Genomic DNA, 24,595 nt, shown 5'->3' with positions numbered 1-24,595 from the left:
TTCACAATATCATCACCATCATCATCAGAATTGGTAGAGAATAATGCCCGTTTCACAGTTTCGTCAGCAAAAGGTCATCGAACTTACCTGAATAATTTTACGGCTGAAATCTTTCGGAAAAGTGAAGAGTCGATAATGAATGTGGCATCCTCACACATTGATTCTTCAAACCCTGGAGTCGAATATTATGCAGGTAACACAGGGATGACAGATTATCATATGGCAAATGGATTTGAACCTGATATAACTCATGATGACACTCAGATTTTCTTTGACAAAGAGAGCTCTACTATGAATTACATTGAATTCAGCATCATAGAAGACTCTAACACGAACCTCATTAAACTCAATAATGCCCCATTCAAGCAGGTAATGTCAAAGCAATGAGATTTCCTTTCATTGAAGCTCTTGGCATTTTCAACTACTAAACAACTTCCCTCTGAAGAGCACATTTGGGTTGTTTGGGAGTAGTTACTACATGGGATTAGAGGAAGCTGTAAACTTTTCATTTATTTAAATATGGGTAGGTTTCAATCCTGTGATGCATATTGAGAGTTTTGCAGGTTGTTGAATTGAGCAAGGAGCACACGGTGGGTTATGATAAACATTTTGTTGCATTTCGGCCTTCCCATTCATTGGAGGTATATTTCTGTGCTTTGTTTGAAAGGTCTATTTTGGAGTATATATACACTGGAGGCATATCTCTAACTGGGGTGGCTGTCAAAATGCTCTATCTCAACAGAAAAGAGAGATCTGAGTACTTTAGGGGACCAGGGTTGCACTTTAATGTCATAAGCTATTCTATCATTATGACGGTCATGGGTTAGTGCTCACACTGAAACGTTCCTCAACTTTCAACAAATGAGTGCCACAATGAAAGAATACTGCAAGCTGTATGGATCAAAGAGAAGGACGTTAATTCATGTAGCTTGAGGGTTTAACGAAAGCATGTTGAAAACTAAGTCGAGTATTTTGCCAAGTCAGTGTGGTGTATTCATGGGTTGGTTGGTGCAAGTGTTCAGTTTGTGTCGGGACCTCGATCAACATGATTATTTAACACGTCTCCTCTTGGAATACTCTGATCACGGGATATGCCCAACAGTGGCAGGGCCAGGAAGCTCTGGGCTGTTTTCAGCAGATGCAAAGAGAGGGAAACTCTCCAAGTGCAATCAGCTATGCTTCTATCTTGAAGGCATGTGGCATTATGAAACATGTTGGTATGGGCAAAAGAGTTCACGGTAATATTGTTAGTCAGGGGCTGTTGACAAAAAACGTAGTGCTTTCTTTCGTTCTGAAGGTCTGCATAGAGCTGGTCGTCAAAGCACAAAAAGTGCTTGACAAGCTTCCATGTCGTCTCTTGGAGTGCTATGATCACAAGATATGCCCAACAGTGGCAGGGTCAGTAAGCTCTGGGATGTTTTCAAAGAGAGGGCAGCTCGCCAAATACAATCACATCATGCAAGAAAACCAGCTCATCACCAAAGCAGCGCATGCAGGCATTGATATCCTTGCGCATCTGTTCAATGATGCGGCCACCCTTTCCAATCAGGCAGCCAACCTGGTTCTCAAAAACAAAGCGGCAAACTATAGCAACGGCAGCGGCAAGCCACACACAGAATACATATAGAACAACCGTAACGGTAGTGGGATCACCTGCTGTCTTGGTTAGCGTGCTTTCCTCATCACTGGCCACAGCTTCTCAATTAGGAAGAAGTGATTCGACGCATAATGACATGCTTCTTCTCGGTTGGGCTTTTCTTTTGTGAGCTCACTTAAAGACTGCTATGAACAAGGATTTGTACCAAGGCAGCAGGATACATCCTGATATTCGCAATAGGGAATTACTTCTTCTCAATTAGGAAGAAGTGATTCGAAGCATAAAATCATGTTTGTTTAATTATTCATGGCTGCAATATTGCTTAGCAAGGCCCACCAAGCAAGACTAGTTTTCAAGCTTAAAACATTTCCTTTGTTTCAAAAATGGATTAGTAAGAATACAGTAAGTGACACATTGCAAATATATGGCAATGGTGGTATCCTTGTAAAAAGTGGCACATGGCAAAGATCTGAGAAGAGTGATATATGACAATGGTGGTATCCCTTTAAGAAGTGGCACATGGCAAAGATGTGAGAAGAGTGATATCCCTGTGTGATATTTAGTTATGGCTATAGAGTGAGAAGAGCATTCTCACAAATTATAAGACAAGCTGAACACACAGATTCGACAAAGCACTCACACATCCGCATGACAGGAGCTCCCAAGTGTTTCGACTAAATGCTTGAGACTTTCCATTGAAAACTGCAAGCCTTCATTAATTTTTTCAGCATCAACATGTCTTGGTTGCAGGTTACCTCCATCAATGGGCAACACATTATATTTGATACAAAATCCTTATGGCTTATCTAGGTCTATGGCTACACAAATAATTGACAATATGCACATGCTATACACCCCTGGAGAATTTGTTCAAAGCTAACGAGCCCAACCCTGGAAGTGGCAGAGAATTTAAATTAATTTGCACAAGAACATGCCCCATCTTGCATGCGGTGCACCCCTGTGGAATCACTGATGATGATTTCTTTATCGCAGACTTTAGATACAATTTTCAAAAACACATGACATTCAGAGCACATTTGAGCACTCTTAGCAACAAAGAGAGAACTCTTGTGGACCGTGCATGAAAAGCCAAAAGCTATGGCCAACCTTTCAGTATGATAACAAGAGGTATTATCACTAGCAACATCTCCATGTGACGTTGCCTTAAAATCAGCATCAGCAGCTAGTCTTTCCAGCCTGCCCAACTCATCATGAATCTCTTGCTCTTGAGGATCGGATCGATCGTCACAAGAAAACTTCTTCACCACTCCATCCACCTCAATGTAGCTGCACTCTCCCGACTGCATCAAGCCCTTTTCCTTCATCCTTGATAGAAGCCTCTCCGCATCTGAGTCCCTACCAGCAGCCACATACATATTGGATAGGATAACATAAGGTGCGGTACATTCCAGAAACATCTCAAAAACCTGATTTGCAACATATTCTCCTCGTTGTAAATCAGCCTGATTACTACAAGCACCCAACAACATTAACCATGACTCAAGCCTTGGTTGCACTGGCATCAGAGAAATTTTTTCTTCAACATCATCTAGCCTTCCTGTCCTCCCAAGAAGATCAATGACACAATCATAAAGCTCTGTATCTGCTCTTAGTCCAAAAAGCTCACGCATGGCATTCACACATGCATTTGCATCATCAACACAGCCAGCATGGCCACAAGCAGATAAAATAACTTTGAAGGTCGCTAGGTTTGGGTGCACACCATCCTTCTTCATGCGTCGAAGCATTGATAGAACTTACTTACCATGTCCATGGTAAGCATATGCAGGAATCATGGTGTTCCAAGACACGACCGTTCGTTCAGACAATCTTTCAAAAACGTTCTGCGCTGGATTTACCTCGCCACACTTGGTGTACATGTTTAAAAGGGCATTGCCGACAACGGCATCTTTGAAGTAGCCACGCCGTACAACTTGATCATGCATCCACTTGCCTTCTGTCACAGCTCCTTCGTCTGCACATACAGATAGCATGCTGACGAAGGTGACTCGATTCAAGGTTACTCCCCTCCTCAACATCAAACTAAACAGCTCAAAGGCATCCTTCCGATGTCGATGCTGTGCGTAGACTGAAAGCATTGTGTTCCATGATACAAGGCTGCGCTGTGGCATCGCATCGAACAATGCTCGTGCATCACTTGGACTGCCACACTTACCATACATTTTCACTAGAGCAGTCTCCACCACGACGTTCACGTCAAATCCGCTGTGTTCGATGCAAGCATGCATTTGCTTAGCCTTGTCAAGTAATCCCTGGCTGTTGTATGCATCAAGAATGCAAACAAACGTAACCTCATTGGGTGTAATTCCATTTTGTTGCATCTTATCAAATATTTCAAAAGCCTCTTTGGTATGTCCATGCTGAGAATAACCTGCCATAAGAGCAGTCCATGAGACCACACTGTGCTCTTGCAACCGCTCGAACGCCTTCAAGGCATTCTCCATGTCACCACACTTCCCATACATATTGATAAAGGTAGTCAAAACCATGCCATCATTTTCAAAAAGGCTTCTCAAAATGCAGCAATGGGCTTGCTTTCCTCTATGCAATGCAGCCTCATTGGCACATGCATCAATAAGACCAATAATTGTTGCTTTGTTTGGCAAAATAGCTTCCTGTTGCATGTGGCGCCAGAGTGAAATTGCCTCTCTTCCAAGATTATGTCGGGTGTAAGCCATGATGACTGACGACCAAGATATCACACTTTTCTCCACTATTTTGTTAAACACAGTCCACATGTCATCAAGACAATGACACCTACCATATAGATTTACCAAAGCATTGCCCACTGCTTCCGATGCCTCATAATCACTATCTACTAAGCAAGCATACGCATTCTTCCCCTGTCTCAAGTCCTCTTTGCCAGCACAAGCTGAGATAATACTAGTGAGGACATATTCGTTCACTATAAACCCTTGAGTACGCGATCGATAAAAGATCTCCAAAGCTAGATCCCACTCTCCACTGTTGGTGTAAGCTGAGGCCATAAAGTTCCATGAGTGCTGATCGTGCTGCTGCATTTTTGCAAAAACTGCATATGCATCATTTACCGCACCACATTTGCCATACATCTGCAACAGAACGTTTTGCAAGAATGTAGTTTGATCAACTTCACACTTTATAATGTGGATGTGTACCAGTTGGCCCTGGGCCAATGCACACATATTTCCACACAAACGCAAGAAAGCAGCAAGGAAAGCGAAATCTGCACGGCTACATGGGAGCTGCACTTTATCCAGCGCCGTTGCCAGTGATTCTGAGTAGGAGAGATGATGAGTGTTGTGCACTTTGACGTCCCTCCTGTCCTCGGGTATGCTTTCTGTGAGTGCGCACAAATGGGTCTTTTCTGATTCTACGTTTACTGCGACCATGCTCAAATGGGTCTGTTGTTTTCCGCATTTTCCTGTGTAATAAAGAGAAGAATGGACTTTTGAGTGGCCGTGCCAAGGAGGTTCGTGGCGGGAAACCCGTCTTTCAACAATAGTGCCTTGCCAGACAAAGAAGCGCTTCTGCCGACATTGCGAGGCGCCGCGCCAAGACATGCGAACATGCTCTTCGCCGATCATCCTTGGGTCTTTCTGTGCTTGAGCACGCTCTCAGACTCAAAAGACTTCAATAAACCTGCAACTAGGCTACTGTTAGGCTATTACATTTCTTTTTTGGAGTTGGGGTAAGCAGTGTTCAGAAAAATGTGTCAGCTTAATATGGTGCCGTTTTCAATTTCAAACTGCCGGTTAAGCGCAGGGGGCAAGGAAAAATTCCGCCCAACCTACTATTCTAAATTTTCCTCTTCACAAAATCAAGGAAAAGAATTTTGTATATTTGGAAAAATGATTGTTCCATAACATTATGGGGAAGAGAAAGTAGAGAGATTTTTTGAGTTTGGCAAGAGATGATCGCATTGCTTTGACTTTTTGGGGTAGGGAATGGTCGTGAAGTGGCCATTCCTTATAATAAGTGAGACCTCGTAGCAATCGACGTCAGTCGAGAGCCATGTAGGAGCACTTATTATGGGGATGATCACTTCACTACCATTCCCGATCGTCATGGTCCAGGGCGTAGGTTTTTGTAAGCTAAGCGATGGGGGAGCTCAATCCAGTGTGCTACATGTAAGCTAAGTGATGGCGGACGTTTCTCGTGCATAGGTTTTTTGCGCACCGAGTGAAGCGATGGCGGAGTTGAAGCCAGGGTGATCGATGGGGTAGGCGGAGCTATGCACTCACCATTGGCTGCACAATTACCTACAGGTTGCATTTTGTTTTGGTCTATTAGGAGGGTAGTAGTTATGTGTATTCTAGGTTAGGGTTCATGGTCAAGTAGATTCTACACAAATTTGTGTTGACGAGCGATCTCCATCAACGATCTCTGTCCAAAAAACAGCTTCTACCACAGTTTTGTGTTGATGAGCTGCGTTTGTGCTTGGAGAAGTGTCGTTGGTGCTGACAAGGTTCCATTGATGTTGGTTTTCCAAGTGTAAGGTTTTGTGGGTTCTCTAGTAATAATGTCACGAATGGACTTGCTTCATTCTCAACATAGCCTTTTGTATTCCATTGTGCAGGTTCTCAAATGTTTGGAGTGCTGTCTTTTTCTCTCTTGCCCAATGATTGTGGACTTCCATAGAAGTTGGCGATGGAGCATGTATTAAAGGCATTTTTGTGGAAGGAGTCTCAACACAATGCGCATATGGAGGATCCGCAGAAGGTGCTAGGTAAGGAGCATCTCAGGTTGCAGGTGTGTGTAAATATTTAGTGTAGATGTGATTAAGAGACCTTGCTAGCATAGTTGATTACTATAAATACTGCAAATTTCTTGTTCAAAATATTCCTTATTCGTTGATTGCGAGGTCTTACATGTAGTTTGGCAGCTTTTCATTTTGTGAATTTAATGTTTCTTCTCATGCTTGTTCCAATGGAATTGGACTAATAACATTGAGAGTAGCAGCATTAAGATAACTGTAGTGAGCATTTCTTTATGAGAATTTTTCATGAGCATAAGGAGAATACTTGGTTAAAGATAGCAAAATAACCATTATACCTAGTTAGCTTGGCATGAACAATACTTGTAAAAGAAGAGAGAATTAGAGAAATTGACAACAATTGAGGACCGGATTTACTTGGAGACGGTCCCCCCTCCAAAAGGCTTTTGTATTATAGATTTTCCCATGAAAAGAGACTTGGTACAATACATGCTTTGTGTTCCTTGTGGATGCAATGAAGATGGTAAGCTTCATGCACCAAAATTATGCCCTTAACTAACTTACAAAAGCATTAACTTGTCCCCGGCCCAATCCCAAGACCTCAAACACCTTCAAAGGTGGAGAGAGCTAGCAAGGAGTGACAGAAGGGAAGAGGAAGAAGAAGTAGCATACGAGAAAGAAGTACTTTCCTCACCATAGATTACTCTTGGAGCTTAGCTTAGCATAGTAATATAGATGATAGAAAAGATGAGCATGTCATTGAAGCTTTGCTCTTGGTTGGATTTGCATTCCACAGCCAAGAGTTGTTGGTGTAGGCTTTCTACTTCTCAGCTTGGATAAGGAGATTGATTTCTTGCTCAAAACAATGAGAGAATGTGTGTGAGTGCGAGAATGAGAAAAATGAGGTCTCTCCCTTGCCTAGGTCGACCCCTCTCTCTCTTCACTCATGCTTGATCCCTATTGGCCCTTGCCAAGCTTGGCCAATTGTAGGGTATGGTCATTTCAAGCAAGAGGGGTTAGCATTTGTACAAGTGTGCTTCTTTTCCCTTTGAGAGATGAATAATGTTTGGATAATTATTTAATTAATCTAAATTCTCAATGGACCTCTTTAAAGATCATCCAATAGGCTTTAGGCACATTATGAGGGCAACCTTGCTGGGGGCTTGACATGTGTCCTACATGCCTCTTGTGGAAGGGGTGACCCTTGAGAGGGTGCATATGTGTTCTCTCTCTCCCTACTTCTTAGGCTCGCTCCCTCCTTTGTAGGCACCTTTTTGACTTCAAGCACCTTAAGCTCCTCAAGCATCGTAGTCATTAAGCATGACAAGCACCTCACTTGCACCTTATTCAAGCACAACAAGCACAACAAGCTTGGGCAAGGTTCCCACCTCAAGGTCAACCCCATCTTGCCTAAGGTCCTAGGTCTAAGGACTTTTACCAATAACCTTTGGAAGTCTTTAATGAAGCTAACCCTAAGTTTTTTAAGCTCCATTATATGCACATTGCTCCTTGGCAGACAAACTCCTTGGACCCCTATTGAGATGTAACCATCTCTCCTTGTTGGTCCAATGCTGAGATAGTCTAACAACACATATCTATATTCTACCTCTTGTTCCCATTCGTCTTCTCATATTAAATGATCAATTCAATATGAGAAAATTATTTGGAATAAGTAGATATTAGTTTTTATGACACTTGTACTAAAAATGTAGCCATGAATAGTAGTTTGAGTGCACAAGGTTATTATAATAAGGTTGAGGCTCCGCTTTGGTTGGGAGAGGCAAGGGCAACAAGGTAAGCTCTCCGCCTTGTGTTCTTTTGGTGTCGAATCTGATTTGCAAACAAATAGAGTGGCTTTCTTGTTGGGGATGCTCAACTAGAGAGAGGGCAACTCGGTATAGGGTAAATTGGCACTAAGCACAAGGACAATTGGGCTTGAAAGAAATTTGAGGTGTGGAGGAAAATTTCTAGCTTAGAGTTGCAGATTCCTCTTGAGAAACTAGATCTCTGTGACCTAAACAATCTGCTCATGCAATTTTTCATTGTAGTGTGCAAGCAAAACAGTGATCTATTTCCAGTTGACACATTGATGGGTATGTTCCAATGCTTTGGGCACATGATTAAAAAGAAGCAAGATATGAGAGTAGAGACTACAGGTGTGTGTGAAATTTGTTTTGACATAGCCAAGTACCCTATTTTCAAAACAACACAGAATGCAGTGGTTTTAACAATGCACCGATTTGTAGCTTGTGGGGTATGCAAGGAGCGTAAGAAAGCTTCAATAATTGGTGCCAGTTTGGAGGAGGAGATTTTGCAAGACATCAACTTAACCATTCAACACAGTCGTGGTTGCCGGTCGAGATTTGTTTATTTATGCATGTTACACTTTTGCATCCATGTTGGGGTTGTACAACACATGCATCAAACTTCCATACAAGCTTCTAACCAAGAATAGACAGAAACACTGTATTCAGACTCATCAAAAAAGATAGATAAACACATTTCGAATCAGCATGCAATGATCTGACAGAACTCATACACGTAAAGAAACACCATAGATAACTTCTCTACATCCTTCTCAGTACTCATGTAGCATACAAAATACCAACTAGTGGTTATAATTGTCCAACCAATTAGAGTCAGCAATATCCGATTAAGCATCCGACCTATCAAAAGTCGGACTAAGAAATATTTTGACTGAGCTTTACTAAGAAATACCCCTTTTAACACATGGCACGTCCGACTCGGATCAACATGTCCCTTGATCAAAATACATACTAACTCTCAAAATGTTCAAAAAGACACATATGATGCTCAGTCTGACTATGCCTAGAACTAGACCTTATTTTCCACAGCTTCAGTACTAGCAACACCACCTTCTGCGTCAGGTAATGGAGCCCCAGCTTGATCAGAACCAGCTATCTCTGGCATTGATTACTCACGTAGAACTAACTGTATTTCTGGCTCAACATTGGACTTTTCCACTTGTTGCTTGCTCTTCTCCTGTAGTGGTTTTTCAAAAATCTCTGCTTGCTCTGAGCACTTTTGAACCTGCTCTGCACTTTGCTTCTCCTCTTCTATAATCAATTTCCCCTTCTGCTTTAATTTAAGCTCCTGCACCTGACAAATCTAGTACTCCCTTTCTTTCTTGAGTTGATCAACTTCTACCAGCAGATTTTCCTCATGAGCACTAACAAAACCTGTTTTGACTTCATATGGATGCTTTACACAGTAGTCAGCCTCTCTCTCATGGAACTCCATGCTTCTTGCATACTATCCATCACTTGCTGGTTAAGTATTGTACATCTCCTTTAGATATCAGCACCCCATTGAAATACTATCCATCACTTGCTAGTTAAGTATTGTACATCTCCTTTAGATATCAGCACCCCATTGAAATCAAGTTCTTCTTGACCTAAAACCTGCTTCTCTAGATCCAACAAAGGTTTCAATCTTTGCTCAAACATAAGATTCTGAACCTGCAATTCTGCATTCTTGCCAGCTAATTGTTCCAATTCATACTTGACCTTTTCCTCCAAATTCAAAGTCCACTCTTTAAGGACATCTTACCTCTTGTCAATTCACTTTGATGTTGCAGCAACAAATCATGTACCTCATCCCTATGTTTAATCTTCAAATCCTCCAACTCCAACTTCAAATTGTGCACCATGTCCATTTGTTCCTGCAACAACACTTTTTCTACCCTGTTTCTACCATTGACTGCATCTGAGCCTCCACTTGTGTCTGTTGCCTGCTCAAAAATTTCTAAACCTCTGTCAGCATCTTTATAGCCATGCCTGCATATTCAATAGCTACTCGTCCTTGATTTCCCTTAGCACTTGAATCCTCAAAATCTAATTGCTTTGCCAGATTCATTCCTTCAGTCCCTATTTTCCTCTTTTTAGATAAAGTAAATATTTTATCTAACTTTGCTGGTGTTTGCTCCTTAAAGCCAGGCTTAGGAATAGAAATGTCCAACTTCTTCATGGAATCCACCATTTCTGGAGTTTGAACAAACCTGAAAGCTTCTTCCACTGTATATCCTGCCTGCACCAGAAATTTGAAGGACTCTTTAACTTTTTTGGATTACCTCCCAACTCTATTGCCAAATCCAATGTTTGACTTGTAGATTGATCTTTCTTCAGCAACTATGCTTTGCTAGAAGTATCAGGTAATGCTTGATACTCTGTCTCACTTTGTTCAATTTGCGGCTTTTGAGCAAAGTTAAATAAAGTTGACAGATATGCAGACAACCTGCTACCATTATGTGCTTTCCTTTTATCTGACAAATATACCTTAGCAGACAATTTCTCATACAACCAATTTCCCCAATTTACTGTACCCCCTTGCTCTGCAAAAGATAAAGGTGTGTAGTTCTCCTTTGACATGTAATCAAACTTAATCAAGAAGCATGTCTTTTCTAGGCACCACTTTTAACTGTTCTCTCCTGTCATAGGTAACTTTTTTTGCATATAATACTTTTTTCCTCCTTTTGTACTACCAAATTCCTTCCTCAAGATCATGTCAAAACATTTAGGTATCATGGTAGCACCCTTCAATGGAAATTAAAAAACTTATGTTACCAATTCAGGAGTAAAAAATACAGTGCTAGACAGCATGCCTTTTGTTTTCCTCGGAATCTCTAACTAAGACTTTGCATAGAAATTATGCTTCCAATCACCCCATGGTAATAATGCAAAAGCATGCAATCCAATCTTACCTAACCACTCAGCATTAAACTTTCTTTTACAATCAATGCCTACCTTGAAGTCCATGAAAGGATCCATGAGACCTTGTCGAAGCTTGACCGCACTAAGAGGAGTTTTTGCTGTGAGTCTTCTTCGACAGATACTTCTTCTTCCTCCTGGCTGCTAACATCAACGCTAACAACTATTTCCATGTTGCAATGCGGTCGCTTTGGTGGTTCATCATCCTCGGGTCCCAACTGCATGGCGTTGGAATTCTTTCCCTTGACCATGGCTAAGGGCAACTATACAGCGGGAGCATACTTGTTGAATTCAAGCGACCACATGCATACAAGACCTGCATGATGGGTTTGATGTATGGCACCTTCAATTAGCACACCCCACCTTCCACACCTCTCTAATCGTACCCGCACTTCTATTATTGTGTTTAGTGGAGAAGCATCCCACAATTCTATAACATTTTCGAATCTTGCCCCTTTGAAAATTTTGAGCAACCATGCTTTGACTTGAGAACATACAACGCGGCAAAATCCAACTGACCATTCCTAGAACTTAGCCATCTGGTGACTTTGAGTTGGTGTTTGACACAACCACAAATTTGATTTAGATCATCACCATTTGACACAACCACAAATCTGATTCACCAATCTGGAGTTATAAAGCATCACCCAATCTTTAATTTGGAAAACTTTAAATTCAACATTCATACTTACCCAATCTTTTCTCCTTCTCTGTATCACCTCAAAAATATAAGAGCTCACCAATCTGTCCTCCTCTAGCTGAATCAAATATTTGCTCCTATGTTGCACTAACATCTGAGGGCTCATTTTTTAGCACTAACTATGAGACTTGGGACTACAAATTCCATCGGCACCACCACTTCAAGACCATATACCAATTTAAATGGAGCCCATACCTGTTGTGACCTTGAAAATTGTCCTAAAAGACACAATGCTGAATCTAACTTCTCATCCTAATCTTTCTAATTATCCTAAACAATCTTCTTCAAGATTCTGACCAAGGTCTTATTTGTACTCTCAGTTTGTCCATTGGCCTGAGGATGATAAGCTTGTAGACTTCTTATGCATAATCATATGAGTTTTTGTTAGTTCAAAAATCGTTTCATTTAGGAAATGGATTCCTCTATCACTTACCAGTTCCACAGGAATCATGACACAAACTAGTCATGATATTATGATAGAGAAATCTAGCCACACTCTGAGCTTTATTTTCCTTGAGAGCTACTGCTTCCACCTATTTAGTACAATTATCTGTAGCAACTAAAATATATTTGCATCCCTTGCTTGTTGTAGGCTTCACTGGTCCCACAAAATCCATCACCCACTTTTAAAAAGGTTCCACTGGTAGTATTGGATGATCAGACATCCTATCCCTAGAATCAAGTTGACCAATTTTGACCAATCTTGATGAGTTATTTGTAGCTCTAATCATCCAACCATGGCTTGTGTCTATCGGCCACTTGCCCTTCATGAGCCCTTCATATAAAAACGCTTGGACATAAGATTAATTTTGGAGCCATGATATATCAATGCAACATATGGCTCCTCAAGATCACCCACCTTGACTAAAGTTTCATTTGTAGCTCTTGCCCAATGACTTTTTTGTGGTAGTAGTAATTAGGAATTGGTTTTTTCCTCTTATCTTAGGCATCGGAGTGTTTCTAACCCCTTTCGTTTTTCTCTTTTCTCTGTAGCATTTCTGGCGTTTTTCAATCTGATTTGGGAAATCATAGAATCTGACATCCTTTATGGTTTCCTCGTTCTCGCTTGAGTTGTCTGTGGACTCGTTGTCAGCTTCATTTCCCCATTCTGGATGATCGGGAATGTCGTGAAACATCTCCTCTTCATCTCTGTTGTCTGGTGTATCAATCTTTCCAGTCTCCTTTTCGAGTACAGCTCTCATCACGAAGTACGGAACCACATCATATCCATCTTTATCACAAAACTTCGTTGTGGGACCATCTTGAATTGCACAAACATCTAGGGTTGCTAGAATGTGTGTCCATTCTAATGGTTCAAGTGCATCCTCTGGAAAGGGTTCACCTATATAATTTTCGTCTTTAATTGCCCTTTCTAAAACACATTCTTCACGCTTCAAACTTCCACAGTTCGAAGCTCCACACATCGATAACTCTTTGGGTTTGCCTAACCAAGCTGGAAACTCTGATCCTGCCAAAGTAGATGAATCAAACTCTTCAACTAGTGTTCGGTTCACATCCTTGTAGCTATGGTCTTTTGGGTTCACGCGAGTAGTGGTTTCCATGTGTCTCAAGTATATGTGGTCGTAACCCCAATCCTGGACCATTTTCAATTGTCTCATGAATGGTCTTCCAAGTATAATATCATAGTTATTCTCCTTGCCAAAGTCAACAATAGCAAAAGTATGCTCGTATTCAATTCCACAAGAAGTCACTACAACTTTCTCTAACAGTCCCAAAGGTCTCTCCATTTGTCCGTCCGCTAGTTGGAGTTTCAACCTCGTTTTTCTTATCGCCGATTTTCCCCATTTTTTTCAGATTTCTTTCGTAGCAATGGCTACTCCAGCCCCGCTGTCAAGTATTTACATCGTGTTAACTCCGTGGAATTCAACTGGTAAGATTGTATTCCCCTCTTCGCCTTCGCAATACTCTCCAACCTTGTTCAAAGGTACAAGCTTAGCGTTTTTTTGTGGCGTACTCAGCTCTCGTATGCCCTCTTGCAGTTTTGTAGTTGGGTCTTTTATCCCAAATTTATCCAAGCATTTTCCTACAGTTGCCCACATGTTTGTTCATAGTCTCAAAAGCTCAGCTAGGGTGATAGTGCATGTTAGTGGTGTTGACAAAATCTCTATCAATCCTTGCGAGTTTGTAACTTTTCCTGAAGAGATTCCTCGTGACGGAAGCGCTCTAATCTCAGATTTTACTTCGTATTCTCCTAAGTATGAGGGCAAGGTTTTCAGCAAATGAGGTTTACTCTCTACTGTTCTAACAGAGCCTCCATCTCCCCAGTAAGAATGCAGATCTAAGTCCACTTGAGATCCTGCCTCAAATTCCTCTATGGGAGGATTCCTGGCGTCCTTTTCCCCATTAGTCTGATTAGCTTGACAACTCAGCTCGTTTGCAAATTTTGCCTCTCTCACTTGTTTCCAAAACTCATTGTAATCCTCATCTCTTCCGTAAGACCTCTGTATCACAGGATGAAAACTCTCTATTTCTTGATCTGTGGTGTTCATAACTATACGTTCATCCCCGTGCATATTTTTAGGCTTTTGTGCACTGTTAGGCTTTTCAACTACCCGTGAGAGGATAGTCTCTTGATGAATTGGGTTTTCCGCTCCACAATTCATTGGTTCTCTAGGTGGTTCTAACAAGGCTTGTGCAGTCTCGATCATTTTTTGACACATTTCGAGTCTCTACTTTTCCAATTCCACATTTGGATAAGTCAACCACCGTTGTTCTTGAGTTTGGTTGTTCTTTAATCTCGCTTCGTAAGCTCTCATCAGTGCATCCAATGGTTCGTGTACTTTGTCGACTACCACTGATCCCCCTGAGCTTACACTCGTTGTCTCTTTGACACTCTTCAGTTTCGACTTTTCAGAGTCCATTTCTCGTATTCCGTTTTGACTCTCAAGTTTCTCTAATCTGTCTTTTGTTTGTTTTAATTCCTCAACTAGAATCGCGTCTTGCTATTCTTTTTTCAGCTTCATGCGGGCTTTCCTAGCTTTCCATGTGTTTCTATGGCTTCATCGTCCTTGACTTGCCAATTCCATCTTTGACTTTCCATTCTCTGGTTCTCTAGTGGTTTTCTTTGCTTGAGCTCTAGTCACAACTTGTGTTGGTATCTTGGTTTCATTTTCAGACCCATTGCTAGCAGGAATCGACTCTAGCATGTTCAATGTTGTCTTTTGCACTTTGTTGGGATTCTTTGAACAATCCTCAATGAAGTGAGTGACACCACACTCTGTGCAATATGAATTTATTCTAATGATCTATATGTGTGGACAAACATTCATCAAATGGTCACCTCCACACTTATAACAGGGTCCCAATGCAGGTCTTGGTGTCCCTTGATTTGTTCTTTGTGGGTAGGCTGGTCTTTGGCCTGACAACCCCCCATGAGCTATGAACATAAGTGTTCTTGCGTCCAAGTTATACCTCTCTTCATCTAAGGCATGTGCGGTTGTTGGTGGTCCAACATTTCCTATCATGCTCCAAGGTTCTGGTTGTTTTGGTTCTTCATGTGGGTAATACACAGTAGGAGCCATGGATGCACGAAAATCTTCATAATAAGTCTGAACAAGCACTAAAGCTCGTTCTTCCTGATTCTCTAGGGTGGGTGCATATCTACTACCCACTGGTCTCACTCCTGGTAAGGGTGGTTGTTGCCCCAATACCGGCTACGGTCTTTCTATCCCCATAGGTCCTGGTACGTTTCCCATTGGGTATCTAGGTACTGGATGTACCTGAGGTGGTGCTATTTGAGCTGGAGGTGCATACTGATGCTCCTTCACATAACCCTTGTTGTAATAGCACTCTTCTGTTGAATGATTTGTCCATTTTTGTTCGATTGCACACCATTTCGTTAGTTTTGGCATTGGTTTAGGGTATGGTGCTAATCTCCTTATAGCATCTTCTATCATTTGTTCCATGTTCGGCACTGTTGTTATTTGGACATTCTTCTTAGTGGTGGTCTCGCTAGCTACGGATGATGAGCTATTGGATGCGACATCCGTATCGTTGTCACCTCACCATAAACAGCACAGTTATCCACTAAGTACAATGCTTCTCTGGTCACTTGCTCAAAACTTGTACAAGCTTTCAGGTGCAAGTCTTTCTTGAGAGTGTCATTTCTCGGTCCTTCTATAAAGAGGACAGATAGTCTGTCATCTTGCGGTCGTTCCCGTACTGGACATATCTCTATGTATTGTTTGAAGCGAAGCAAAGCTTCCTTCACCTTTTCTTGCTCCTTCTGTTTGAAAGCATATATTTGGGATACCATGTTGTGTTTGATCCATCTTTTCGAAAATTCCTCGGCAAACTCTCGCAGCAAGTGGTCAATATCATGGAAACCTCCACCATTCAGTGGTTGAAACCATGTCAATGCCGTCCCTTCTAAAGTAAAACCAAATCCTTTGTATTGTGTGTGGAAATCTGTTATCAGCTCAGCTCATAAGACTTGCTTAAAGAGTGAGACATGTGCATAAGGATCTCTTGAGCCACTATTTGGCATACACTTGGCCACTTGAGATGGTCTCATGCGTCTATTGTCTGCCACCAATCTCATTGCTCCTATATCCCGACTAAAACTTTCTCTTGTGTCATGGACTTCATGTGCTGCTCTAGTTGGCTCCCTTGCCACGAATCTACTACTAGGAGGCAAATGTGATGGTGTTGTTGCAAACATCGGACCTACCGTAGTATGTGTAGAGAATGGAACTGCACTATCTCGATTCGTAGACATTGACTCTCTAGAATGTAATGTTCCCATTGGGCTTGGCATAGAATAATGAGGTCGACTGAAAGATTCAGTTACATGAGTCCTCTCTCTACCTGTTGCCATCGGGTCTGGCAAGACAGTTGTAGGTGATGGTCTCAGTGGGCTTGGAGTGACATAATAATGGTGGAGTGGTCCCCCAAAGTATGTGTATCCTTCCAACTCCTTTTTATCGATTGCTGCATATCGTCTTCCATACTTATCATATGCGACAATCTTCGTTTCTGATCCCTCTGTGTAGGTAAAGACATAAAGTCTTTTCCGCTCTGTCAACTCATCAACGTAGGGTTCCTCGCATCTATAATAGAGATCTTCCTCTCCATTATTATACTTGTATAACCCCACGTAGACGTTGTCTGTGTTAATTCTCAAAGTTTCATTTTCTCATCTTAATCTAGCATTAGGAAAGATCATTGTTGGTGCTTTCTCTTCGGGTTCTTCATCTACTTTGGCTTTCGTGCCCATCCATCCCCACTTGTCCACAATGTTAGGATTCAGGACTACCAAGTACATGATACCTTCATCATCTAAGTACCTATCTCCGCTATAGCTCACAGGCACTAAGTCCTTGAACTTACTTGGTCTATCTTCTATTTTCACACAGTAGTGGTCCATACCATCTTTGTAGATCTTGGCACCTTGCTTGTTGTCATATTGATACTTGATGAACAATAGCTTCATTGCAGCCGAAGGGTTTGATGGTCTTGCTGCCATGTTTTCTCTTTCGTTTAAGTTCAAGTATCCTAAGTGTTCAGTGAAAATCTCGTAAGATCTCTCTGAAGAAGTATCGGAAATACTTCCTTCAAGGATCGGCTCTAACGGTCGCACTACACTTTGGTTTACACTCTCCTCGGTTGATATAACACTCGCTTGTTCTCTTTGTCTCGGTTGGTTATTCTGGAGATATCTACCGGATCTCAAATTCATCAATCCCCATAGAGGATTCTAACTTTTCAGTCTCGGCAGTTTGTTTTATCCCCGTTTCTGTGATCAAAAGTGATCTAAACTGAATGATACTTGGTCAAATGGATTGTTTTGTCAATTGGAAGACTTCTGTTATCTCAAGTGAAAATTTTGTATCAGATTTGCTCAGAAAGACATTATACGCGTATGATGTCTTTTTTCCCAGATTTTGGATATTTTTGCTTTGCTCACTCCCAGTAGCACCCTTATGCTCTGTCCACTCACCCCAAAATTCAATTTGAACTCCTGGTTGTGCAAGTTATGGCCAGATTAGGCTTTTACATAGGCACAATTTCCCGAATGTGGACGTATGAAACTTGAAATACAAGCTCTAGACAACTAGTACAAAGGATCTGTGATAGCAAAATGTCAAAATTTGCCCAGGAATTAAGTTGGAGACATTATATGCGTATGATGTCTTTTTGTCCAATTTTGGTCAAAACTTGATATTTCAGCTATTCACTATGTTTGCAACAATGTTGTCAAGTCAAAATTCAAAAAATCACATCAGCAAGTGCAAAAAGACATTATACGCGTATGATGTCTTTTTTCATAGATTTTCCCAATTTTCTATTTTAAGCTTCTCCAAGTGTTTATCTTTGAGTTTCAAGTGTTTTATCAAGTTTGAATGCAAAATGAGCTCTGAATCAATTTTCCCTATTCTTTGCGTTTTTTTGCACTTTGACATGGTATTTTGAGTTTCTAGAAGTGTTAAAGCCCTTGTTTTATGTTGATCTTAGGGTAAAACCCCCCTTCTGAACACTCTGGTAATGTCAAATTTTCTGTTCTGGTCTTTGTTTAGCCCCTAAGACATAATACGCGTATGATGTCTAATGTTACAGTTCCAGTTTTTTGGCACAGAACTCTTCCAAGAGCTCTCTTAAGTGCTCAGCAACACTCAGTTTCACAGAAAATCTCTCTACACTTTGTTTATGCAAGTTTCACTACCAAATCAATGGTTTAGTGATCTAACATGCAAACAAACACATCAAGCAAATAAATCACTGATTAATAGCCCTAGATCAGGATCAAATCAAGTCCTACCTAAGCTACTTCTAATCATAAATTGGGTTTTTGCAATGGTGAGTATAAAGAGATTCACTTCCACACACAGACTAGCAAATACCTCAATCTCAACAATCACTCAATCACCAACAAAAATCAATCTAATCTAAACTAAAAAACTGTCAAACAAGAAAGACCTAGGAATACCACGAGTTTCCTAGTACCTCTCAAAGATCCTCGGAGTTCACCACTCCTAGACCTTTCTAACTAAAATATACAAAGTAAATGAAACAATTCACCTCGTAGGATTAGTCTAAGGTCACCTACTTAGGGCTCTTGTCCCCGGCGGCGGCGCCAAATGTTGGGCGGTTACGCCGCTAGCGGTGGCTATGATAGCGAGAACTCAACCGACAAACAAGAATGTCAGACGAAGACGGAGCTTGACCCGCAGGTGCATGGAAACAAATAGGTGGGTGTCAAATCACCTACTCGACCTTCTAATGACAATCACTACCAAGGAAATCAAACCTAAGTTCTCAAATACGCAAATGACTGAAAACCGTACCACAAACAAATGCTATCCAAAACGTGATCTAAAGTCATCGAATCAGCCTCAAACTCAAAGGGGAATCTCTACACTAGGTAAGGACAATATCCTATGAATCTACAATATAATCTCAACCTGTAACCACTCCGTGCGGTAAACGCGTATGAAGACAGCCGAAAAATTTAGGTGACCGAATTTCGACTCCGATGGTACTAATGTGTAGCTCTACTCGCTGCGGTTCTATAGATATATGGCACGCTCAATTCCGACACACAGGTAGGAAGAAAACTCACATAGAATCTCGTGGGAGCTCACCTCGCGTAGAAGTCGAATACGCACACACTTGGTATCGGTGCGTAGCTCTCGCCGTTGCTAACACAATGGCGGTGTCGCTTCTCCAATGGCGGCTCCATAGCTCGCGTAGCAAGAGGATAAGACTCTCTCTCAGACACAGTCACGACGCTCAAAACTTATCTTGATTAATGATTCAAAAAAAACTGTCCTTAGGTTTACAATAATTGGCTCTTATACTTCAGCCTTGGAGGTGTGAACACATCTCTAATCTAATTACATAAGCAGGTGAAACTACTTGGTGAATACAAGCTGGAAACTCAATTGAGTCCCGCTAATTACAATGAATCGGCTCCATCAAGAAATGAAATGTCGAAAAGACGTTTATTACAATAAGTGTTCACAAAAATATGCGTGTGAGCAAAAAATTATAGGTGTAGTCCTTCGCTCAACAACTTGCGAAATAAATAAGATCATTAGCTAAGTGTTATTATCTCTAGCTATAAGTGCAATCTTTTAAATGTCCAATGGTAGGATGGTACGTGTCTCCATGTGTTGAAGCACTAAATATAGTTGTCTAATGTGAAAACCTTTGACGTGTAAGAACAACTAGATATATTTTGAACCTTCCTTTTTTGGCTTACTTCCTCAATGCACTCGATTCTCTTTTAACGTGTAGAAACTTCTATAGAAAAGTACACGATTCTAACCTAACAAAGTGAAAACAATAAAATAAAATAAAAAGGAAATCGAGCAATGCAAGGGTATGAAATTAAAGGACCTATAGAAAAATTAGAAAAAAATCAATCTGTAATCTTCAGCACCTCAAGGCTCGGCTTGAGTTTAAGGCTAGTTTGTAAATTTGATGTTGTGCTTAATACAATCCACTCTCAAATTGTGAGTTTTGCAAAAAACAAAAACAAAAAACAAAGAGATTTCACTCCAAAAGGTAGATCCATTCAGGATAGAAAGTAATAAAGTATCACATGTACGCTTAACTCTCTTCTTCTGTACGGCTTCTTTTATGTTTGGTTTGCTAAGAAAAAGGCTTCTTTTAAAAAGCTAGAACTAGACTTTTATACCCCATAAAGTTGCATATATCATCCAAAAAAGTTACACACACACACACACACATACACTTTTTATCTCACCCTTCTAAGAAAATCCCATGTGTTCCATGTGACACATTTTTGCCTCTCTTCTAAGCAACTCCCATGTGTTCCATATCTCGTGTGTGTGTGTGTGTGTTGTGTGTGTGTGTCGTGTGTGTGTGTGTGTGTGTGTGTGTGTGTGTGTGTGTGTGTGTGATGTGTGAGAGAGAGAGAGAGAGAGAGGGAGAGAGAGAGGCTTATTAATGTCTACTAGAGACCAAAATCATTCTATGAGATAGCTTGGATGAACTTATCATGCTTGATTAGCTTCATCTAAGGACACGCTATCTCATGTTGCATAGAAACTAGGGGTACAAAGTCTCATGATTTTTTGAATATGATATCATACTAAAATATGTTTCAAGATCATTTATGAAAGATTAGATTGTATGGAGCACGAATCTTTTTTCTTTTGGCAGTACTCACTCAACTAAGTGAGTTGAAATATATCAAAAACTAGAAAAGCATACACCACCTCCATGCTCCAAATGAGCCATGGAGTTCAAAAGGAGTTACAATAGGACAACTTGCTCACCCAGACAAGTCACAACTAAGCAAAAACACAAAGAGGCTGACAGGGAAATAAGGTGGATTGCCACCTCAATAAGACATCCCCCTCGAGATGGACTACCTCAGAGCCAAAACCCAAAAACATTACAAAGGCTAGAATAGGGAGCCACCCTTCTGAGAGGCATCCATAAACCAAACCATTAGGAATACAACAAAGCATAATCGCAATATGGGTGGAGCCTGTAATCTCGATCACCATCAAGAAGGGTTCACTTTGCAACCAACCCGGACGGATCTTATATTAAAGTTGCTCATTTTGGTGTAAAGCACTAATGCAATGAACACTTCATGACAAAACGAGCATTGACTTGAATAGGTAATGTGTTCATTCAAACATGTTTGTAAATTAAATAACCTTGCTTTTAAAAGATCAAGTTAAATTGTTCATATTATGAAAGCTTTGCGAAAATACTGATAAAGTATATAGTGCCTAGAGTAATAGGGTTCCATACTAAAGTATGTTGCAAGAGTTGGGATAGTATCTCCCAAACTTGAAGAATTGAACCTGTGCCTTGCCACCTTGATCCATATAGATCCTATCCTACTACATGGCATGCAAATGAAGAAAAAGGCAACAAACCTAAAACTGTTGACAATTTGATTATGCATACTTCTTCCATTCACTATATCGTCCATTTCAAACATACTGTAGTGCAAAGGAGCCTACCTTATGAACAATATCTTTATTTTGCATCATTTTATTCTTTTTTCTTTTTCTTTTTTGTCAAATTCACAATTGTGAGTGGATTACTTAAATTAACCCAGAAAGAAATGTACAATCAACTTCAAGCACGACGGATGTCTTGAGGGACCAGATATAGGATGTGGGTTTACATAATCCATAAAATACGATAGCTACTGAGAGAGTCACATTTTTTTGGCTGGAGGGAGCTAGAGTTAAGAGGGAAAATATTTCTTGACGTTAGTCTTCAGAGTTCTTATGTTTTCTAACATCGATGGTTGCTTCACTACTTTCTTGAGTAATCTCTTTGAAGCTAGCCATCGAGTGGTCTTTTCCAAAGACACACTGGTTCCTAGACTTCCACGTTTGTTTGAAGTAGCAAAAGCGGACACTTTGTGTGCAAATCAAGATGGCTTGGTTCTTCCACACCTTGCCTCCCAAGAGTAGTTCATCTTGAAGAATGGGATCATCCAAGTCTTTTGTACCCATTTGCATAATTTTCCCACTAGGCCTCTTGTAGATGGATAATTTTGGAACAAGTGGAGGGGATCCTCACTGGCCGCTTTGCACCCTAAGCATCTATTCAAACCTATCTCTCTGGTTAAAATCTTGACCACAATTGAAAGGGCCCCCCAAAGTATTTTCCATAGAAAGATCTTTATTGTTGGGGGCCATTGAGGGTCCCATATATTTTTGCCGCCAACACCCAACTAGATTTTGGCCAGAGCTTTCACCATTGTTAGTTATTTGGGGAGAACTAGTTTGCTTTGAATATGAGTTTGAGTATATTTCCTTAGTTTGTGGCTTGGTGAAACTTCTGTATTCTTAGAGCTAGCGTTTTTTTTTTAGTTGGATATTGATTCTGTGTGGAAGATAAGTTTCTTTGTTGTGCATTTTTTGAGCTTATTGCAAAAGAAGGATACCGTTCAAAAATTATGATGGTGCGCATATTTTTTGAACACCCCACTTTTTGTAATTTGTATATATGTACATGTAGTGGAGTGTAATGATAGTGAATATGCTTTCCTTTTGTGGGATTTTTATCATGCTTTAGCAAGGTGTACATACAAAGCAACTCACATATGTAGTGTCAGCTAGCAGGGTTGTGTTGGTGCCCGTATGTATGATTTTTAAGGTACTTATTGTATATAATTAATACTAGTAAGTGACCCATATGTTGTTGTGGACAACAAGAAGTAAGGCCTAATTTTGGTAGCACTCTCCTTCCTCCCTTTCCTTCCAAGGTGAAAACATGTGTAAATACTCTCTATGCATCCACATCAAGGTAGTGATAATTATATCTTGGATGCTTTGTTACCAAATAATTAAAATCATCGTCCTAATATAGCTATCAATAGTGAAATCTCCTGTAGAAGGATGTAGGAGATGACATCCAAAAACTCTCCAAAGGCAATCCAATGAAAGAGAAACCCACATTAATATGTTTATATTATCCTTATATCTTTTTTGAAACATAAAGTAATTCATGGCATGCTTTAAGTCTACCTTACTATGGCTTTGGGGATCGTTCAAATGTTTTCCACCACCTCAAGGTCAAAGTGCAATATTGAAGAATCAAGATTGAGCTTGCTATTAGAGAGTCACTTGTTTGACCCATCTGAATGGTTAGGAGAGGTCGTCTCTAAAGGAAAGGCATTCCGCCATCTAGCGGCCCCACTTGGGGTCAACATCACCAACAAGCAGAGGTTCTTGTGGGTCTTGGACAAAGTGCAAAGCAAGATGCATTAGTGGGAGTATGTGCTCCCCCCCTCCAAGGGTAGAGTACAAGTGATTAATATTTTTATGATCTCGTACATATCCTTTGCAGGTCCTCTCTTAAAAATGGCTGAAAGGAATTCTTGAAACTGGTGAACAAATTCCTTTGGAAGAATAGCACGCGAGTTTTGCTCCCCTGGTAGTGGGTCAGATGGAAAATTGTTGCAAAACCTAAGGAGCAAGGCGTCATTGGAATCCTCAACCCTAAGGTGCATGCAAAGGCTCGGTGTGCTAATTTTTTTGTTGCACTAGCCAAACAAGACCAGGCATGGGCCATTAAGATGACATGATTAACAAAGTGAAGGTCTCCTCTCAAGGGGCCCTTGGAAGGAACTAGGGATTCACGACAAACTGCTAGCACCTCAGTGGGAAAAACTAAGGTTAAGGGCCATCACGAGCGAGCTAGTTTGTACATGTGTCAAAGGTATAGAGACCCTCGAATCGGGGGAGTCCGCCAAATATTTCCATAACACACTAGTTCCCATGGCTATAGAAAGTGGGAAGGGATTTAGTAACTCCATTCGAGAGAGATTGCTAGGAAGATCAATAACAAAGGATTGAGATATCTAGCTCAATTTTGGGATGGCAGCAACACAAGATGGAAAGAAGCAAACCAATTAACGACTCTGTTTCTCCTGAAAGACTTCTAATTGAAAGAGCCATCGAAGATTTGAATCAAGTTCTGATGCCTATTTGTGAGTCTGGATCTGAGGGGAAAGCCTAGTGGTGGCCTGTGGAACAAAATTTTCTTAAAACTTCAAACCAAGGAAGTTTACTTTAGCCTAATGCTTAAAACAAATTGGTTTTCCCATCTTAATAAACAATGGCATAAGAAATGGCTAGAAACGAGGCGAAGAATGCTAATCAGTAACATTTGGGACCATTAATGGCCCCAGGCAATGAAGATATTCCTATGGAAGGCACTTTAGGGGGCTATTTTGATAGGCAATAAGATTCTTTGCTAGAGAAATTGGATAAGATAGATTCTCAGGATGCAAAGAAGCAATTCGATCAGATAGCACTCTTAGGATGCAAACATCAAATGAAGATCATAATATCTGACTATAAGTGGCTTGGCAGGCAAAGTCTGCAAATGGA

At 40.8% G+C, this 24,595-nt stretch overlaps 1 protein-coding gene and 1 pseudogene across 1 annotated transcript; both read right to left on the bottom strand.

Moving 5' to 3' along the window:
• Nucleotides 1-2,418: 2,418 nt before the first annotated feature.
• Nucleotides 2,419-3,345, bottom strand: LOC147464755 (pentatricopeptide repeat-containing protein At3g12770 pseudogene; annotated as a pseudogene).
• Nucleotides 3,346-3,354: 9 nt separating this feature from the next.
• Nucleotides 3,355-11,170, bottom strand: LOC147464754 (pentatricopeptide repeat-containing protein DOT4, chloroplastic-like). The gene is made up of 2 exons (XM_086516437.1): nucleotides 11,078-11,170; nucleotides 3,355-5,239 (listed from the first exon to the last, which is right to left on the bottom strand). The coding sequence occupies exon 2, from the start codon at nucleotides 5,182-5,184 to the stop codon at nucleotides 3,355-3,357; it is 1,830 nt and encodes a 609-aa protein (XP_086372563.1). The 5' UTR covers nucleotides 5,185-5,239; nucleotides 11,078-11,170.
• Nucleotides 11,171-24,595: the final 13,425 nt, after the last annotated feature.

This window comes from Adiantum capillus-veneris, chromosome 1 (genome assembly GCF_014529385.1).
Source record: "Adiantum capillus-veneris isolate H3 chromosome 1, ASM1452938v2, whole genome shotgun sequence".
NCBI lineage: Eukaryota > Viridiplantae > Streptophyta > Polypodiopsida > Polypodiales > Pteridaceae > Adiantum > Adiantum capillus-veneris.
Note: the sequence above shows the minus strand (reverse complement) of the source record. Positions and strands in the feature narration are given on the sequence as shown.

Bases quoted from the DNA above. Each gene is read 5' to 3' on its own strand.
- LOC147464754 (XM_086516437.1), bottom strand. From the start codon at position 5,184: ATGATCGGCGAAGAGCATGTTCGCATGTCTTGGCGCGGCGCCTCGCAA.